Source organism: Lactuca virosa, chromosome 6 (genome assembly GCF_052849685.1).
Source record: "Lactuca virosa cultivar CGN04683 chromosome 6, Lactuca_virosa_CGN04683_v6, whole genome shotgun sequence".
NCBI classification, from domain to species: domain Eukaryota; kingdom Viridiplantae; phylum Streptophyta; class Magnoliopsida; order Asterales; family Asteraceae; genus Lactuca; species Lactuca virosa.
This window is the reverse complement of record NC_136431.1, coordinates 31,766,983-31,782,539: the sequence shown is the minus strand read 5'-3', so window position 1 is coordinate 31,782,539 and position 15,557 is coordinate 31,766,983. Positions and strand designations below refer to the sequence as shown.

Below are 15,557 nucleotides of genomic sequence, written 5' to 3'. Positions count from 1 at the left end.
CCAACAATCACTTTCTGATAAGCAACCCAATGGATGTACTAATGTGGGACAGAATGAAGATTGGAATGGAATTGAACCTAGAACACGAACAACATCAGTCATTTAAGCTTACATTTTTGTTATGCTTTTACCCTTTTCCTAAGTTTTCTGCTTACATTTTTTTTGCATTCTTGAATTGCGATTCTTTACCCGAAATCAGTAAAAACGCAGTTGCCATTACAGGTATGCTGGAAAAAAATAATTTTTTAATGTTGACGATTTTGCCCTTGCTGATGCTTTCGGTTATTAGCACACCAAACAACCACCATTACCATAAAATTGAGTATAATTACATGTTTTTTTCCAAAACAAACAAAACTAAACAGAAACAAACAGAAATTGGTCCCCAATTTCATGATTTATGTGCTCTCCATTGTCAAATTCTTCATCTGAATAGCTCAATTCACCATCATCAGATGACAGTTCAGGCAATTTCATTTCTCCTTGTACCAAATCTTTAAAAAAACGATCCCATGTTGTCTTGTCCATTGAAGAATGAACATATTCTTCCTCTTCATACTCATCATCTGTGTCATTCAAACCGTCCATATACACTTCAACTAATTGCTGGGAACTTGAAAACATAGTCCCTGTTTACGGCTTCCTTAAACAATAAATGAAAACAGCAAATTAAGAAAAACGACACCTCATGCCTTCGACGAACAGAATAAACAACAAAGATGGATCGATTACCTTTTTTTCGTGAAGCTTCCCCTGATCCACGAAGCTTTTTGCTCGACCCTGCTTCCTTTATTCTTTTCAGTAATTCCGATCGCAGACTACAAATGACGATGGTTTTCCCGCATAGTGATAATAACGTGTTTAGGTTATACCGGATAATTAAGATAGGTTAGACGGTTAGGATATTAATAAGGGTTAAACTGATCATAAAATAAATATAATGGTTTATTTAGGCATTCAGGCAAAATACATAGGGTTTTAGAGTGGTTTTCCCTTTAGTAAAAGATAAAAAGCTAAAAATGTTTGGTAAAAGCAACAGATCTTGTAAAAGCTACTTTTAGATATAAGGAAAATGAACTTTTTGGAAAAGTCAGATAAACCTGACTTTTTACAACTTTTCCTAAAAGGACTTTGCCCTCTCAAAAGCTAAGCCAAACACCCCCTTGGTTTTCTTTAGGGATAATGACTTAGGAGGGTAATAACGCTTCCCGTTTGTCCATATTAGGTCCCTAACGTATTTTTTGTGTGTATTGCACCATTAAGGTTATTATAACCGTTTAGAAATAATCCATTTTACCGGTTTCTTCCTATTTAGCTTAGTTGACATCTTACGTGTTCGGTGGCATGGCAATAACCACCAGATTCGCATAAGGTCCCGTATTTCTTGTGCCCTAATTTGAAGAGTTGAAGAAGAAGAGAAGAAGATGCCGTCGCAAGCCTCCTTTGCCTCCACCTCAAACAACCGAATCATGTGCTATTGTGGGCTCCCTACTCGGATTCGAGTCTCCACTACACCACAAAATCCGGGGAAAAGATTCAAAACATGCCCTAATTCGTTGGTAATGGCCAATTTTGAAGGTTAAACCTTTTCTCTTTAAATCTCTATTATAAGTGTGTAAGCTATGACATTTATCCTAAAGCTTTGTTTTTTTTCATTTTTTATAGAGAGCAGTGAGAAAATGTGGATTTTAGGAATGGGTTGTTGAAGATCCGGTCACAGAGGAGATTTTTGGTCTTAAGCATGAGTTGAATGAAATGAAGAAGAATGTGCATCACCATAAAGTAGCATTGATTGTCTTGTTTGTCTTGTTCTTTGTTAAGTTATTTTGAATGGAATTGTGATGCAGTAGACATCTTTTGAATATAAGGGTACCCATAATTTTGTTTTTTTATTGTAAGGGTACCAATAATGTAATGAAATCGTATGTATGAATGTTAATGAAGCTTTTGGTAATGAAATCTATCATTGTAATACAAACACCATTAAAAAGTGTATGATTCAACATTGAAGGGTAATATTGTCAACAATAATTATAATGAAGCAGTTAATTATATTAAAGGGTAATATTGTCAATAATAATTATAATGAACAACCAAATTGAACATAATGTAATGAACCAAGATGATTCAACAGATAATAGATTCAACCAAATTGGTTGAACATAATCAACCAAATTGTCACATCTGCAAAGTATATGATTCAACAAACAAGATGCAGTTAAGAGATTTAAACAGATGTAGTTAAAATATTTAAACAGAAAATATATTAAAGGGTAATATTGTCAACAAACAAACACCCTTAAAAAGGCGTTCCCATTCACTATCAAAAGAGCATCAAAAGATGGAGTGTTTTGTCCCTTAGTCTAGTACAACATCACATTTAATATCAAAAGATTCCACCATCACATGCTTACCTAACACCCCACATGCATACATAAGAAAACAAAAGATTACAACATAAAACTTGCAATCAACCTAGATCTACAGGTTTCCCTGAGCTACAACCACTACCATCCTTAGGCACCACGTTTTTCCTCAGGCACTGCTTGATGATTCTTTCTGAAGCTTTCCTCTTCATCACTTGAACTGCACTTCGAAATGGTCTTGCAGAAGTAGATCTTTGCCTTTGTTGTGGAGTTGCATGAGTGGATCTTGGAGTTGGATGTGGATTTGCAGAAGTTGGAATTGGAGCTGATCTTGGAGTTGGAATTGGAGTGGATCTTGGAGTTGGAATTGGAGATGGAGTTGGAATTGGAGTTGATCTTGGAGTTGGAATTGGAGTGGATCTTGGAGTTAGCATTGGAGCTGGAGTTGAAGATGCAGGAACAGGATCACCTGTTGTAGGATTTTTTTTGTTGGGCACCCTTTTTTGTTATGCCCACTAACATAGCAGATTGAACACTTTTGCACCTGCTTCACTCTTGATATTGTGTGTGTACTTGATATCTCCCTTTCTGCTGCACTTTTTCTCCTCTTAGTAGATGGCCTTCCAGGTAGCCTTCTACTCTTTGGGGGTAAAGGCTTTGTGTAGTCACTTTGTGTCCACAGTGAGCTATCATTCAAAGGATGAATAATATATTTATAGCAGTTGAGATAAGTTGCCTTACTGTAACAACTAGCTGTTGGATTAATGTCTAAGTCCATAACTATAATTGGTAAGACTTGACCCGACCCGGCATGGTCCATTTGGGTTGCATGGCATCATGCATTTGGATAGACTATAATGAGAGAAATAACACTTAAGGTTGGTTAATATATTATAAGTTCTAATATATTAATAAGGTTATTTAATTAGTATTGATCAAGAATTAATTTGGAATTAATTAAGTGATCAAAAGGAGACTAATTAAATATATGGGTTGATTGTGTAAATCATTCATTCTTATATATGTGTGCTTGTGATCCAAGATTCCTTATGTTGGACTAAGTCCATGGGGTGACCCATGGATACTCCATGGAGGTTAAAATCCATGGAGCATAAGGAATAGGTAAAGTTATGAGTTACATGGTGTAACCCTAATAGCCACCATATAAAAGAATCCCATGGCTCAAGAAATCGTGCACTAATGTGTGAGTGTGAGGGCTAGACGATTTCAAGGAGTGTTCAAGTTTCTCTCAAGTTATTCCAAGTGTATTTGGTGTTGTGTGAACCATTTGAGGTGTCACACTTGGGGCACTAGGCACTCAAGCTTCATGAAGACATTCTACATCAAAGAGGTATGTATTCTATCTTGTTATATTTATTATTTTGTATGCTAGATTAGGATAATACCTTGGATGTTCATAATTGTATGTATAATAGAGAAAACATAGATCCAAGGTATTTAGGGTTGCATGTACACTTAGGAGTGTTAGAATGCTCATAACCCAACAGTGGTATCAGAGCCTGGTTTTTTTTCTTGTTATACTTGCAAAAGTAGCTGAAAAATCGAGTTGGATGCATATATTCGATTGTTTTGGCTGGAATTAAACTAGGAACATTACCCTAAGATGTTTTTGGACTTATAAACTTGTTTTTGATGTGGTAATGTTCATGCTAATACAATTTCTAAGATAATTGTCATAATTTCAAGATTTGTATTAGTTTGTATGTTCATGCTAATTTCTTGAAGATTGATGATTTGAATTATCTTGTTCTTACGAGGTTCTTAGATTAATAGAAAAGTTGTGTGAAATAGTTGTTTTCAATCCATTTTAATCTAAGAGTTGATTCCAAAGTGTGTTTTTGTAACTTGTCCTCAAGTTATATGAAAAGTCACATTTAAGAATCATAAAACTCATAAAAGTTGGCAAATGTTACAAAATGAAGAGTCTAGTTCTAATTAAATGGTTTTATGACTCCATAACTTGTCCTCAAGTTATGGAGGTTCAAGAGTCTCTTCATTAAATTAAAAAAAAAGTGTAACCTTAATTAGTTCCATAAGTTACAATAAAAAAAAAAGTTATTTTTTTTATTAATTAGTTTAAAGTCTTCCATAACTTGTCCTCAAGTTATGGAACTTGAAGAGTTTTTTTTTTTTTTTTAATTAAAACTACTTTAAACTCATAAGTTATGGAATTAATTAGTTTTGAATAGTTTCAAAACTTGCCCTCAAGTTTTGGAATTTGAAAAGTTTTCACTTATGAATACTTTAATTCCAAGTTAGCCCTTAGAATTTTAAAAGTTAAAATTCAACCCTTATACTTTATAATATTATAAGTTAATAATATTTATATATATGTATAAGAGTAAAGTCAGTCTTACCGTTAGTAGGCCTCATTCACGAAGCCGGCCTATAAGGAGGGTATAAGGTTACTGCCTATAAAATGGCAGTTTAATGGGTGTCCACTCTCACCCACCGCTTCCTTGACTGGTGGAGGGTCGTTAGCCGAACGGGTAGGACAAGGACTATAATTCTCCTTTCATTAAAAGTATTAATGATAAATACTAAGTAACTAAACTCTTATTAATACCCAATCTTAGTTACTTAGGAAAATGTGAATTTGGTGCTAACCCATGAAATTACACTTTGCACTTTGCTTAAGTCGTTAGTGGAGCGTGTGTGATTAACCGGCACACTAACCTGGACTTAACAAGGTAGGCAAAGGGTAACTTAATATTTATCATAGTATCGGTGGAGCGTGTGTGGTTAACCGGCACACTGATTAAGGGGTAAATATTAAGGGTACCAAGTATATTTTCATGGTTATTCACACCTTGTTTTGTGATCCTCGGCATCCCAGTCACAAAACCCGAAGGGCACACTCGAGATTGAAACATGCTTTTGAACAGTTCAATGAATCTCAAAGATCTAGGACTTTCAAATCCAATTAAAACCTAATAAATTATTTCGTTTTTCATGGTGGAAATTGGTGAATCGTCATTCACCTACCTTCAAATATTTTATAGCTTGGATTACGGCATCCCTCTTCTAAGTTATAAAATAGTTTGTTGGGTCCTAGCCTTAATATTTCATATTGGGTGTCATATTAAGGACTTTAAATCAACTATCTTGAATATCTCCCAAAAAGGTGTCTGGTCTAGACATTTATGATCTTCCCAAATCTCTTGAAACAAGCTTTCCTAAATGAAGATGATGTCCCATGGATATCATACTTCTTTCACCTCCTCCAATTATTCTCCCTAACCCACAAGTTCCTAAAAAGTTTAAGGTCACTCAAGCCCTATTGGCAAGGCAAGGTCTAGGTGTGATCACATCTTGGAGATGTAGTCACATATTGACAAGCCGGGAGAGTTGGGTGTCAAAGTCTTGAGAAAGTTGGTGGCTCAACTACTTTCTAAGTCACATAGTGAGTTCTTTTGGGAATCCTATGAAACAGACTAAGACAAGACCCTTAATGATCTTATCTATTTGCTAAGATCAACTTCCTAAAACGCTATGGACATTGACAATGATGACATTGGATATCCAGTAAAGCTCTCTCTTCCCAATGGAAAGGGATCGGCCATAGTCAACTCTGTTGACCCAATGGTAAAGAGAGAGGCGAAGTCTGAGATAGTCCCATTATCAAGGATCCATAGGTAACTATTGCCAAAGGAAGGGGCATTGGTTACGAAGCTGCCAAATTTACCTAAGGATGTTAAAGTCAATAAGTTTGGCTCTACTTCAGGTAAAGTTCATTGTCTAACTCTATTAAGTACATGCTGATTCTGACCGCGAAGATGGATTTCAATCGCATGGTTCGGTGATCAGAATTTTGGGCTATTACTTAAGAGTTATGATATTTATATTGCTTAGGAATAGATAACAACAAGGTTTTCATATGGATTATAAGGATAAGTTTTTCTGCAAAGTTTTAAAATAAAAGAAAAAGGTTTTGATTTTATTTATTTTAAGTATCCTTACAATGGCATTTGTGAAAAGTTGTTGCTTATAAGATTCCATTGATAGCAATATTGGAAAAATGGATTTGATTCTTTCGGTTGTGGTAGTGTCTAATATTACCAAATAAGGAAAGATTCTCATCACCCAAGGTTCAATTGGACCGAAACTTGGAATCATGCAAGTTGTATAGTATGATGAATGAGAACTTTCAGCTTGGAAAATTAAGACTAATTCCTTATGTGAATAAGGAAAGGACTAAGGGATCGAGTACACATTCTTGTGCACTGGTCAAGTCCACCACAAAAGATCAAGAAGACTATTCGTCATGATTTACTTAAGTTCAGTAAATATGGTTATACTTATAAGTTTAAGTATAAGTCTGTAGCATTGGAGAAGTTTCAATGTGAGACAGAACGAATAAGAAGAATCAAAGTATGGCAGAAAGATAAAAGTTTCTCAAATCTGAAAAGATGGGAGAGTACTTTAGTATCATGTTTATGATCATCTTAATGATTAAGATACCATATCACAATTGGTCCTCTAAAGTCATCTTAGTGCATTCTTATGACTAAGAAGAGGAGTCATGAATTGTTGAAATGGTTAAATCAAAAAGATGAGTCATACTTCGTTCCAAAACAATTCTTAGAGTCATACTCCAAGATTGTAACTTGAGTGACATATCTTAAAGAGGGTTTGTTAACACTAGTCAAATGTAAGAGTAAAAGGTTATCTACTCTTGTACATTTGAAATTGGTAAGTTGTGATGTTTTGGATAAAACAGAGACCAACTTAGGCCAATTGTGTAAAGTGTTAGTCTTGATAAAGAATCTGCACTATCTCTTGAATATTTGACAAGGGAGTCTTATATGTCAAGAGAACAGTGGGAGTCTTAAAGCTCTTGAAAGTTTCAAGACTTAATCAAGAATAAAACCTAAAGTCCTTCACTAGCACACGACTTGAGGTTTATAACCTATCGTGTTGAAATTTTTGTGCCTATTCAAGTTGGCTTTGCATAGGAGTTCTGAGAGTTCTCAATTGGTTGCACAACTACTTGGAAGCAATGGCAGGCACTTGAGTTGCCAAATGGCAAGAATTTAAGATTGCACAAGTTTAATCAATATGAGTTTGGATTTGTCACTAACCTTGTCTTGTGATTATGGTTTTGACAAATTCACATGGATAAGAACACATACACTATTAAATCTAAGTGTCATAAGGTTTCTCTCCGATTCATGAAAATGATGGTGAGGAAACACTTTCACTAAGTAGATTTTAGCTAGATAGCAATTGTGATATTTGCATTCTCAAAGTCGTTAGTGGAGCGTGTGTGGTTTACCGGCACACTAACATGGACTTGTGAGAAGTGGCAAAGGTCTAAACAATTGAGACTATGATTACGGCATCCCTTTTCATAGTTCTAAAATTGTTTAGACACACATGTGAGCTATCTAAGAGAGGTGTATGATTTTGATAAAGTTTTATCAAAACAATCTAGTATCAGAAATATGAACTTTGGTAAGAAAGTCAGCTGATTTCTGAGTACATGTCAAAGCTAGTGGGAGCATAAGTGTTATGCTAATAATCATCATATTAGTGGGAGCATGATAATTATGACAAAGGTTGCAAGTTAGCAATGTTAATTATAGAAAACAAAAGTTTCAATTCGTGAGGTTGAAGGGGTTGAAAAAGTTGTTTTGCTATAATTAAGGGAGAGGAAATTATACTTCATTTCAATTCTAAAAGCTTAGATTGAGATTTTAATCGTATTTAATCAAGGATATATATATGAATTTCATGTTGGAATGGCTCAACATAAGGAAATTCTATATATGGGTCCATTATTTGCGTTCTAAAATTCGATTATGATTACGGCATCCCTTTTCATAATCTGAATTTTGAGAACTTGGCAAATTGAAATGGAAATATTATAGCAAAAGACTGGTTTAGTCTTTATGTGAGACATCATGAATCGTGTCCCATATGCTTCGGATATAGGATCGATTACATGTGCTATATTCATCCTTTCTAAAATTTTCCAAATGCCTGGGGCATTATGAAGGGAAAAGGTCTAGAATTGGATATGACTAAAATGATTAAGCAATTGTCGAGGACACTCTAAGGTTTACCAAAGATTGGTTGCTCAAGGACAGTTGGAAGTATAATGTTAATTCTGGAAGGACCATATTGACATAATCTGTAAGGAGGCAACTCTTGTTCAGAAGTGATAGTCAAAATGGAATATGGAAATGTTTCAAAGTTAGAAATTATTCAATCTGTGTAAGATTATGAAACTTAATGAAAGAAGGATGTTTCCAAGGAGCTGATCTCCTTTGGAATGCTCTGTAATGATTGTTGTCAAGTCTTTCTGACTTCGTGCATAATCATTAAGAGGATCAATGCATATAAGTTTAGAATCTAACAGATTTCAGTAAATGGCATGAATTTGGAATTCTTGCATTTGCAGTAAGGATTTGGGACTGTGAAAAGAGGATCATTGGAGTGATGTTCAATTGATCTATTTTACAAAGTAAAGATCATAGACAAACATAGTATGCATACTTGGTGTATGGCATGACTAGTGTTTAGAAAACATAGTGTACATGCTTGGAGCATGGGACAACTATTGTTTTAAATTCAAGTATAAAGTTGATAAAACCAAAACAATGAATAATGAGTAATCAGTATGGTGATAAATAAAAGTGTTTATTTATATTCATAGGGTTTGATACCATATTTGATTCATTTATTCTTGTGTTTCACTTTGCATGTTTTGACTTCCAGAATAACTAAGTCGCTCTTCCTGAATGATTAAGTTATTCAAACCATCCACAGTCGGTCATATGTTGGAAGTAGATATGAATCAAGACTATCATGGGTTGGTTTGTAGAGGTCTAAGTTGGTGGACAAAGTGGTGCTACAACACTCATGAGTGCTCATAAGTTCTGAGTATTGGATTCAACCCGCGCTCATTTGAATCACTTCATGGATTTTATCACGAGTGATCATGAGACGATAATATCTTATATTCTTCAAACCTAGAGATATGAGTTGTTACTATGAGTTGGTTATACATTGATTGCACGAAAACGCATTGGTAACTCGATGTTATAAAACGTGCCTTTGTGTATGATTCAACAAGTAGTAGAACAAGCCATATGAGTCGAAGTTTATCCATTCCTTTTACCTTCGAGATAAAAGCGATATCTGTGGGCCCCTCGATGATTTAAAGATGATACATGTGAGTGCTTGGCCAAGCCAGGACTGATTTGATTTGTTCAATCAGTCAGTCATCATGAATCGGAAATCGGGAAACAACAAATGGACAGAGAGAATGATTGATAATCCATGTCTCAGTCCATATGATATCTAGAATGGAGGAATATATGATCCCTTATCTAATGGATAAGTCATTGACAAAGGTCAGAGTTCATCGACAAGGTCAGAGTTCGACAGAAGCTTTTGAGAGCTACGATTGCTGATCGGTTCCTGAAGTCATACGCAATAATAGTTTTAGACTTATCCAAGTGGGAGACTGTTGGATTAATGTCTAAGTCCATAACTATAATTGGTAAGACTTGACCCGACCCGGCATGGTCCATTTGGGTTGCATGGCATCACGTATTTGGATAGACTATAATGAGAGAAATAACACTTAAGGTTGGTTAATATATTATAAGTTCTAATATATTAATAAGGTTATTTAATTAGTATTGATCAAGAATTAATTTGGAATTAATTAAGTGATTAAAAGGAGACTAATTAAATATATGGGTTGATTGTGTAAATCCTTCATTCTTATATATGTGGGCTTGTGATCCAAGATTCCTTATGTTGGACTAAGTCCATGGGGTGACCCATGGATACTCCATGGAGGTTAAAATCCATGGAGCATAAGGAATGGGTAAAGTTATGAGTTACATGGTGTAACCCTAATAGCCACCATATAAAAGAATCCCATGGCTCAAGAAATCGTGCACTAATGTGTGAGTGTGAGGGCTAGACGATTTCAAGGAGTGTTCAAGTTTCTCTCAAGTTATTCCAAGTGTATTTGGTGTTGTGTGAACCATTTGAGGTGTCACACTTGGGGCACTAGGCACTCAAGCTTCATGAAGACATTCTACATCAAAGAGGTATGTATTCTATCTTGTTATATTTATTATTTTGTATGCTAGATTAGGATAATACCTTGGATGTTCATAATTGTATGTATGATAGAGAAAACATAGATCCAAGGTATTTAGGGTTGCATGTACACTTAGGAGTGTTAGAATGCTCATAACCCAACACTAGCTACATAGTCCTCTGAGTTCAAGTTCATGGATGAAATTGCAGCCACTCCATGTACACAGGGTATGTCAGTCAACTGCCATCTCCTGCATCCACATGTCCTTCTGATCATGTCAATTGTATATCTATCATTACATAACACCACCTCAAATTGTTGATATCCACAAGGGTACACTGCCCAGAATCTATACATAAACATTAAACAAGTAAGAACACATGAACAAATGTATATTTATGCTAAATAACAAGTAAATACAAACATTCTTACCTTTGTTTGTCCTTCAAATCTGCTATTTTCTTCCTAATGGTTGGGCATATAGTTAAATCCCAAGACTCTCCCTTAGTCCTCTGATAGTATAACCTCTGCATCACATAAACCCTGATATCCTCCAACATTGCTATTATTGGTTTATGTCTAGCCTCAACTATTTCAGCATTAAAACTCTCTGAAATTCCATTTTCAATAGCATCGCAGAATACCCCTTCTACTTGAAAAGCCCTGCAATAACATTTATGTAACATCCCAAGTTCGGAAGCAAGAAGTTGAAGGGTGCTAAGTGAAAATAAAGGAAGGGACTCGGCGAGTAGGTCTCTTGACTCGCCGAGTCGAAGCGGGTGCGTGGCACGGGGTTAAGTGGCCTGACTCGGCGAGTCGGCGGCTGGACTCGACGAGTCAGTGCTGGTCGAGGAAAAACCCTAATCTTCGGGGTTTCACCCTATTTAAAGGACTTAATGTCCTCCCCTCAGCTCCCTTAGCCCCCTTTGAGACCCAGAAACCCTGGAATCGTGAGTGAGAGCCATTGGAAGCAAATTGGAGCATTGTTAAGTGTTTTGTGAAGAGATCTTGAAGATCAAGAAGCTTGGATCAAGGAGATTTGTGGAGATTCAGATTACTCTTCAGCAGGAGGTCATTTTAGAGGTAATGAATCGTTATCCTTGGCTTTCCCCTTTCTAGATCCATTTTCATGGAAGTTTTAGGGCTTGTTTGGAGATGATATGATGAAATCTTGGTGTATAAGTTAGATCTGGGGTTGAAACTCCAGATCTGAGCTCTATTTGGATCAAAGATGCAGAAAGCCCTTTTGGTTGCTATGCAAAAGCCTTTCCCAAGAGTTAAGTCCCTTTCTAGCTTGGTTTTTGGTATTATGAGGCAAGAAGCACGTAAGGGTAGCAACTTTATGTTGCTAATGGACTCTAGAGACCCCGATCTATTGTTTGGAGCAAAGGAGTAGCTCTGTGACTCGAGATTTTGGGAATGCACGTATGGACTCGACGAGTCTGGGAGATGACTCGGCGAGTCGGGCTAGAGATCAGACTTTGAGTCGCGTAGTAACTCGACGAGTCGCATGGGTGACTCGGCGAGTCTTATGATGATGAGCTTGGACTCGACGAGTTGGAAGAACAACTCGGCGAGTCTATTGAAGATTGTCGTGGACTCGGCGAGTCTGTTCTTGGATTCGGCGAGTCTGGTCGCAGAACCCCTAACCTCTTTTGGTTAAGACGCAGATCAGTGAGTCGAGGGGTGACTCAGTGAGTTGGACAGGATGGGACTCGGAGATCGTTGGACTCGACGAGTCTTGGGGTGACTCGGCGAGTAGACTCGTGTTATGGGAATTTCTGAGTATAGGGACTCGACGAGTCGACGGGTCGACTCGGCGAGTAGAGTCAGTCAGGGAGGTTGACTTTGACTGAGGACTTTGACTTTGACCAAGAGTTGACCAGTTTGACTTCCAAGGGTATTTTGGTGATTTTGGTATTTATGGAACTGGTTCTTTGGTAGTGTTCGGTGGTGGAGTTCGTGTCAGTGATCGGAGCAGCTGATCTTATCCTTTCAGTCGGCAATTGCGATGTGAGTTATCCTCACTATATCGACAGGGTCTACGGCACCAAGGCCGGCCCTTTAGCGGATGGAAATCCGGGTATTGTTTGTTATGTTATTGGTTTGCTAGATCTGCATCCTGGTATTTAGGATGGTGTTATGTTAGTGACCTGGTTAAGGTCGGTACCCGGGATATAGGGTAATGTTATGCTAGTGACCGGTTAGGTCGGAATCCTGGTTAGGATGTTGTTATGATATGTGATCTGCTAGATCGGTTTGATTAGATGTGAATTGTTATATGATTATATGTTTATGTGCACATGGTTGTTTGGACTAGGGTTGGGTTGAGGCGGGTCCTACTTTGTGCTGTAGGCCAACATACCCAGGGCGGACCGGTTAGACCGAAGGCCCGACGAGCGGTCCGGATAGGCTGAAGGCCCCAAGAGGGCGGACCAGACGTGCCTAGGCTCGAAGAGTGGACCAGATAGACTGAAGGCCCGGTGCGGGCGGACCAGTCATACTGTAGACTCGGAGGGAGAGTGGACCAGGTGGACTGAAGGCCCGGTGCGGGCGGACCAGTCACACTGTAGACTCGGAGAGAGAGTGGACCGGGTGGACTGAAGGCCTGGTGCAGGCGGACCAGTCACACTGTAGACTCGATATGCATGGTTGTTCTATTTATGATATGTTATGAGTATGATATGTGTGGTTGGTATTTTGGGGGTAACTCACTAAGCTTTCGGGCTTACAGTTTCAGTGTATTGTTTCAGGTACTTCAGGAGATCGTGGCAAGGCGAAGGCGTGATCGTACCGCTCCTCATGTTTTATGATTTATATGATATGGTTCTGGGGGATACTCTGATATTAAAACTATTTTGAAACGAGTTGTATGAACGTAATGGTTTTTGAATGATTTAAAATGTTTTAATTTGGCTCAAATTTTATGGGTGTTACAATTTAGGATCCCTCTCCATGAGATAATCAAATGCCCTACTGTCTAATTCCTTGATCTCTTGCATAGCAGCTTCATGTTTCAGTATTGTGGTAGCCTTCACAGCCCTCCAAAAAGGCTTGATAAAATGCTCACCTTTGAACCTTGTGTTGAAGTTGGCTAGTATGTGCCTAGCACATAATTTGTGCTCAGCATGAGGAACCCTTTCCTTGATAGCTTCAATTAAACCCTGCCCAATTTACAATGTTAAATAATAATTAAATTATAAAGTTAAGAGTAAACATGAGTAGTACCTTGTGTCCATCAGAGATAAGAGTAAGTCCATTTCCATTGCCTCTTTTAATATCATCCATCAGTAGATCAAGGAACCATTTCCATGTTTCTTTGTTCTCAACAGTTACAACAGCCCAAGCTATAGGGAACATGTGGTTATTGGAATCCCTACCCACTGCAGCTAAGAGTTCACCCTTGCAAATTCCTTTAAGAAAACATCCACCAATCCCAGTGACTCTTCTACACCCCTCTACCCAACCATCTCTTACACCTCTGAAGCATACATAGAACCGTTTGAACATTGTACTTCCATCAGGCATATGGTCCACTTCCATGCTTACAGTTGATCCTGGATTGGCTCTTTTGATTTCTATGCCATAGTCCCACAACCTACTATAATGCTCTTTCAGAGTGCCTTCAATCTCAGACAGTGCAAACCTTTTTGCATTTCTACATTGTCCAATGCTAACTATGATGTTGTATGTGTTTGAGATTTGAGCTTTCATCTTCCTCAAACTAAGCTTGGGGTTTTCTAGAAGTACATTGAAATATTGTTTCCCTATCCACTTGTAAGTCACTAAGCCTATTTTAAAAACTCTACCACAGTTATGAGTTGATTTAAGTGACTTAATCTGAAAAGTCCTTTCCTTTTGCATCCAAGAAGCCCACGACCTAAAAGGACATGTAGGTTCTTTACCTTTGCAACACTTCACTAGAAGTTTGTTTTTGTCATTCTTTTCATACCACAAATCATAACCATGCTTAACAACATAGTTGGTAAGACAATGTTTGAGTTCACTAGGATTGGTGAATTTCATACCTAACATAGGAGCCATTTGATCCCATTGTTGCTCAGAATTGTGCACATGGTATACAGGAGGTAATTGCTCAGCATTAGGATCTTCTTCCTCTTCATCATTTGGGGAAAGTTTGTTAAAAAACATGTCTTTCTTCTGAATACTTGCTCTTGCCTTTTTCATAGAAAACTCCTCATCATCCACCTCGTGTTCCCAACCCTCTTTATCTATTACGTCAGCTTCATCTTCGTCGGAGTTGGTATCATCTTCAACTTCAGGCTCTTCCATTTCAATCCAGTCAAACAGGGGTTCATGCATAGGGTCCATATACACAGTTACTTTCTTTTTGTCATGAATATACTCAAGAAATTCATGATAATCACAATCGTTTTGCAATGTGGCCAATCCTTGACACAATGTTTGGCCGTCTGGACAATAGTATACATCTTTGCACATCCTTCTAGTAATCAGCTCTAGGTGAGCAATGAATTCAAAATACCCTTTGTCCCTGAAATCGGCGTACCTTATCTCCTTTTTATCTGGATCAAAATACGTAAATGGTATCGGGAAGAAGTGCCCGTTGTACTGGACTTCAACAACCAATGTATCGTCTTCAGCCATCTGATCTGATCGAGGTTTCTCGAAGAAAGAACAGTGAGAGTGAAGAGATAGAGATGGGGGATTTGTCTTGCCCTAATTTATGGAGATAAATATACACGCAACACCTAAATAATGCCACCTAATCATCCACGTAATGGTTTAACAGGAAGAAATCGGTAAAAGGACTATTTGTAAACTGTTATAATAACCTTAATGGTGTAATACGCACAAAAACTACGTTAGGGACCTAAAATGGACAAACAGGAAACGTTATTACCCTCCTAAGTCATTATCCCTGTTCTTTATATGAATTTTCAACTGAAAATATGTACGATTAACTATTTTCATTTTCTCAATTTTGTCACTAAACTATTATATTTTACCGACATAGATCGTTAAGCTTACAAATTATTTGTCAATTAAGTCATTTTTGTTAATTTGTAATGCATCCTTAGCTACGTGTCAATCTTGAATTGCAAAACTGATAGCTTATATAACTACAT

General features: G+C 37.3%; 1 protein-coding gene across 1 annotated transcript; it reads right to left on the bottom strand.

The window, feature by feature from the left end:
* Nucleotides 1-10,599: 10,599 nt before the first annotated feature.
* LOC145121417 (uncharacterized) lies at nucleotides 10,600-15,075 on the bottom strand. The gene is made up of 4 exons (XM_079057166.1): nucleotides 13,678-15,075; nucleotides 13,387-13,613; nucleotides 10,882-11,112; nucleotides 10,600-10,798 (listed from the first exon to the last, which is right to left on the bottom strand). The coding sequence occupies exons 1-4, from the start codon at nucleotides 15,073-15,075 to the stop codon at nucleotides 10,600-10,602; spliced, it is 2,055 nt and encodes a 684-aa protein (XP_078913292.1).
* Between the last annotated feature and the right edge of the window lie 482 nt (nucleotides 15,076-15,557).

What these genes read in the sequence shown, in the direction of transcription:
- LOC145121417 (XM_079057166.1), bottom strand. Translation starts at nt 15,075, where the DNA reads ATGGCTGAAGACGATACATTGGTTGTTGAAGTCCAGTACAACGGGCAC. An exon ending in TTATCTCTGATGGACACAAG is followed by an intron (nt 13,614 to 13,677) that starts GTACTACTCATG and finishes TAAATTGGGCAG; the next exon opens with GGTTTAATTGAAGCTATCAA. An exon ending in GATTTGAAGGACAAACAAAG is followed by an intron (nt 10,799 to 10,881) that starts GTAAGAATGTTT and finishes GTTTATGTATAG; the next exon opens with ATTCTGGGCAGTGTACCCTT.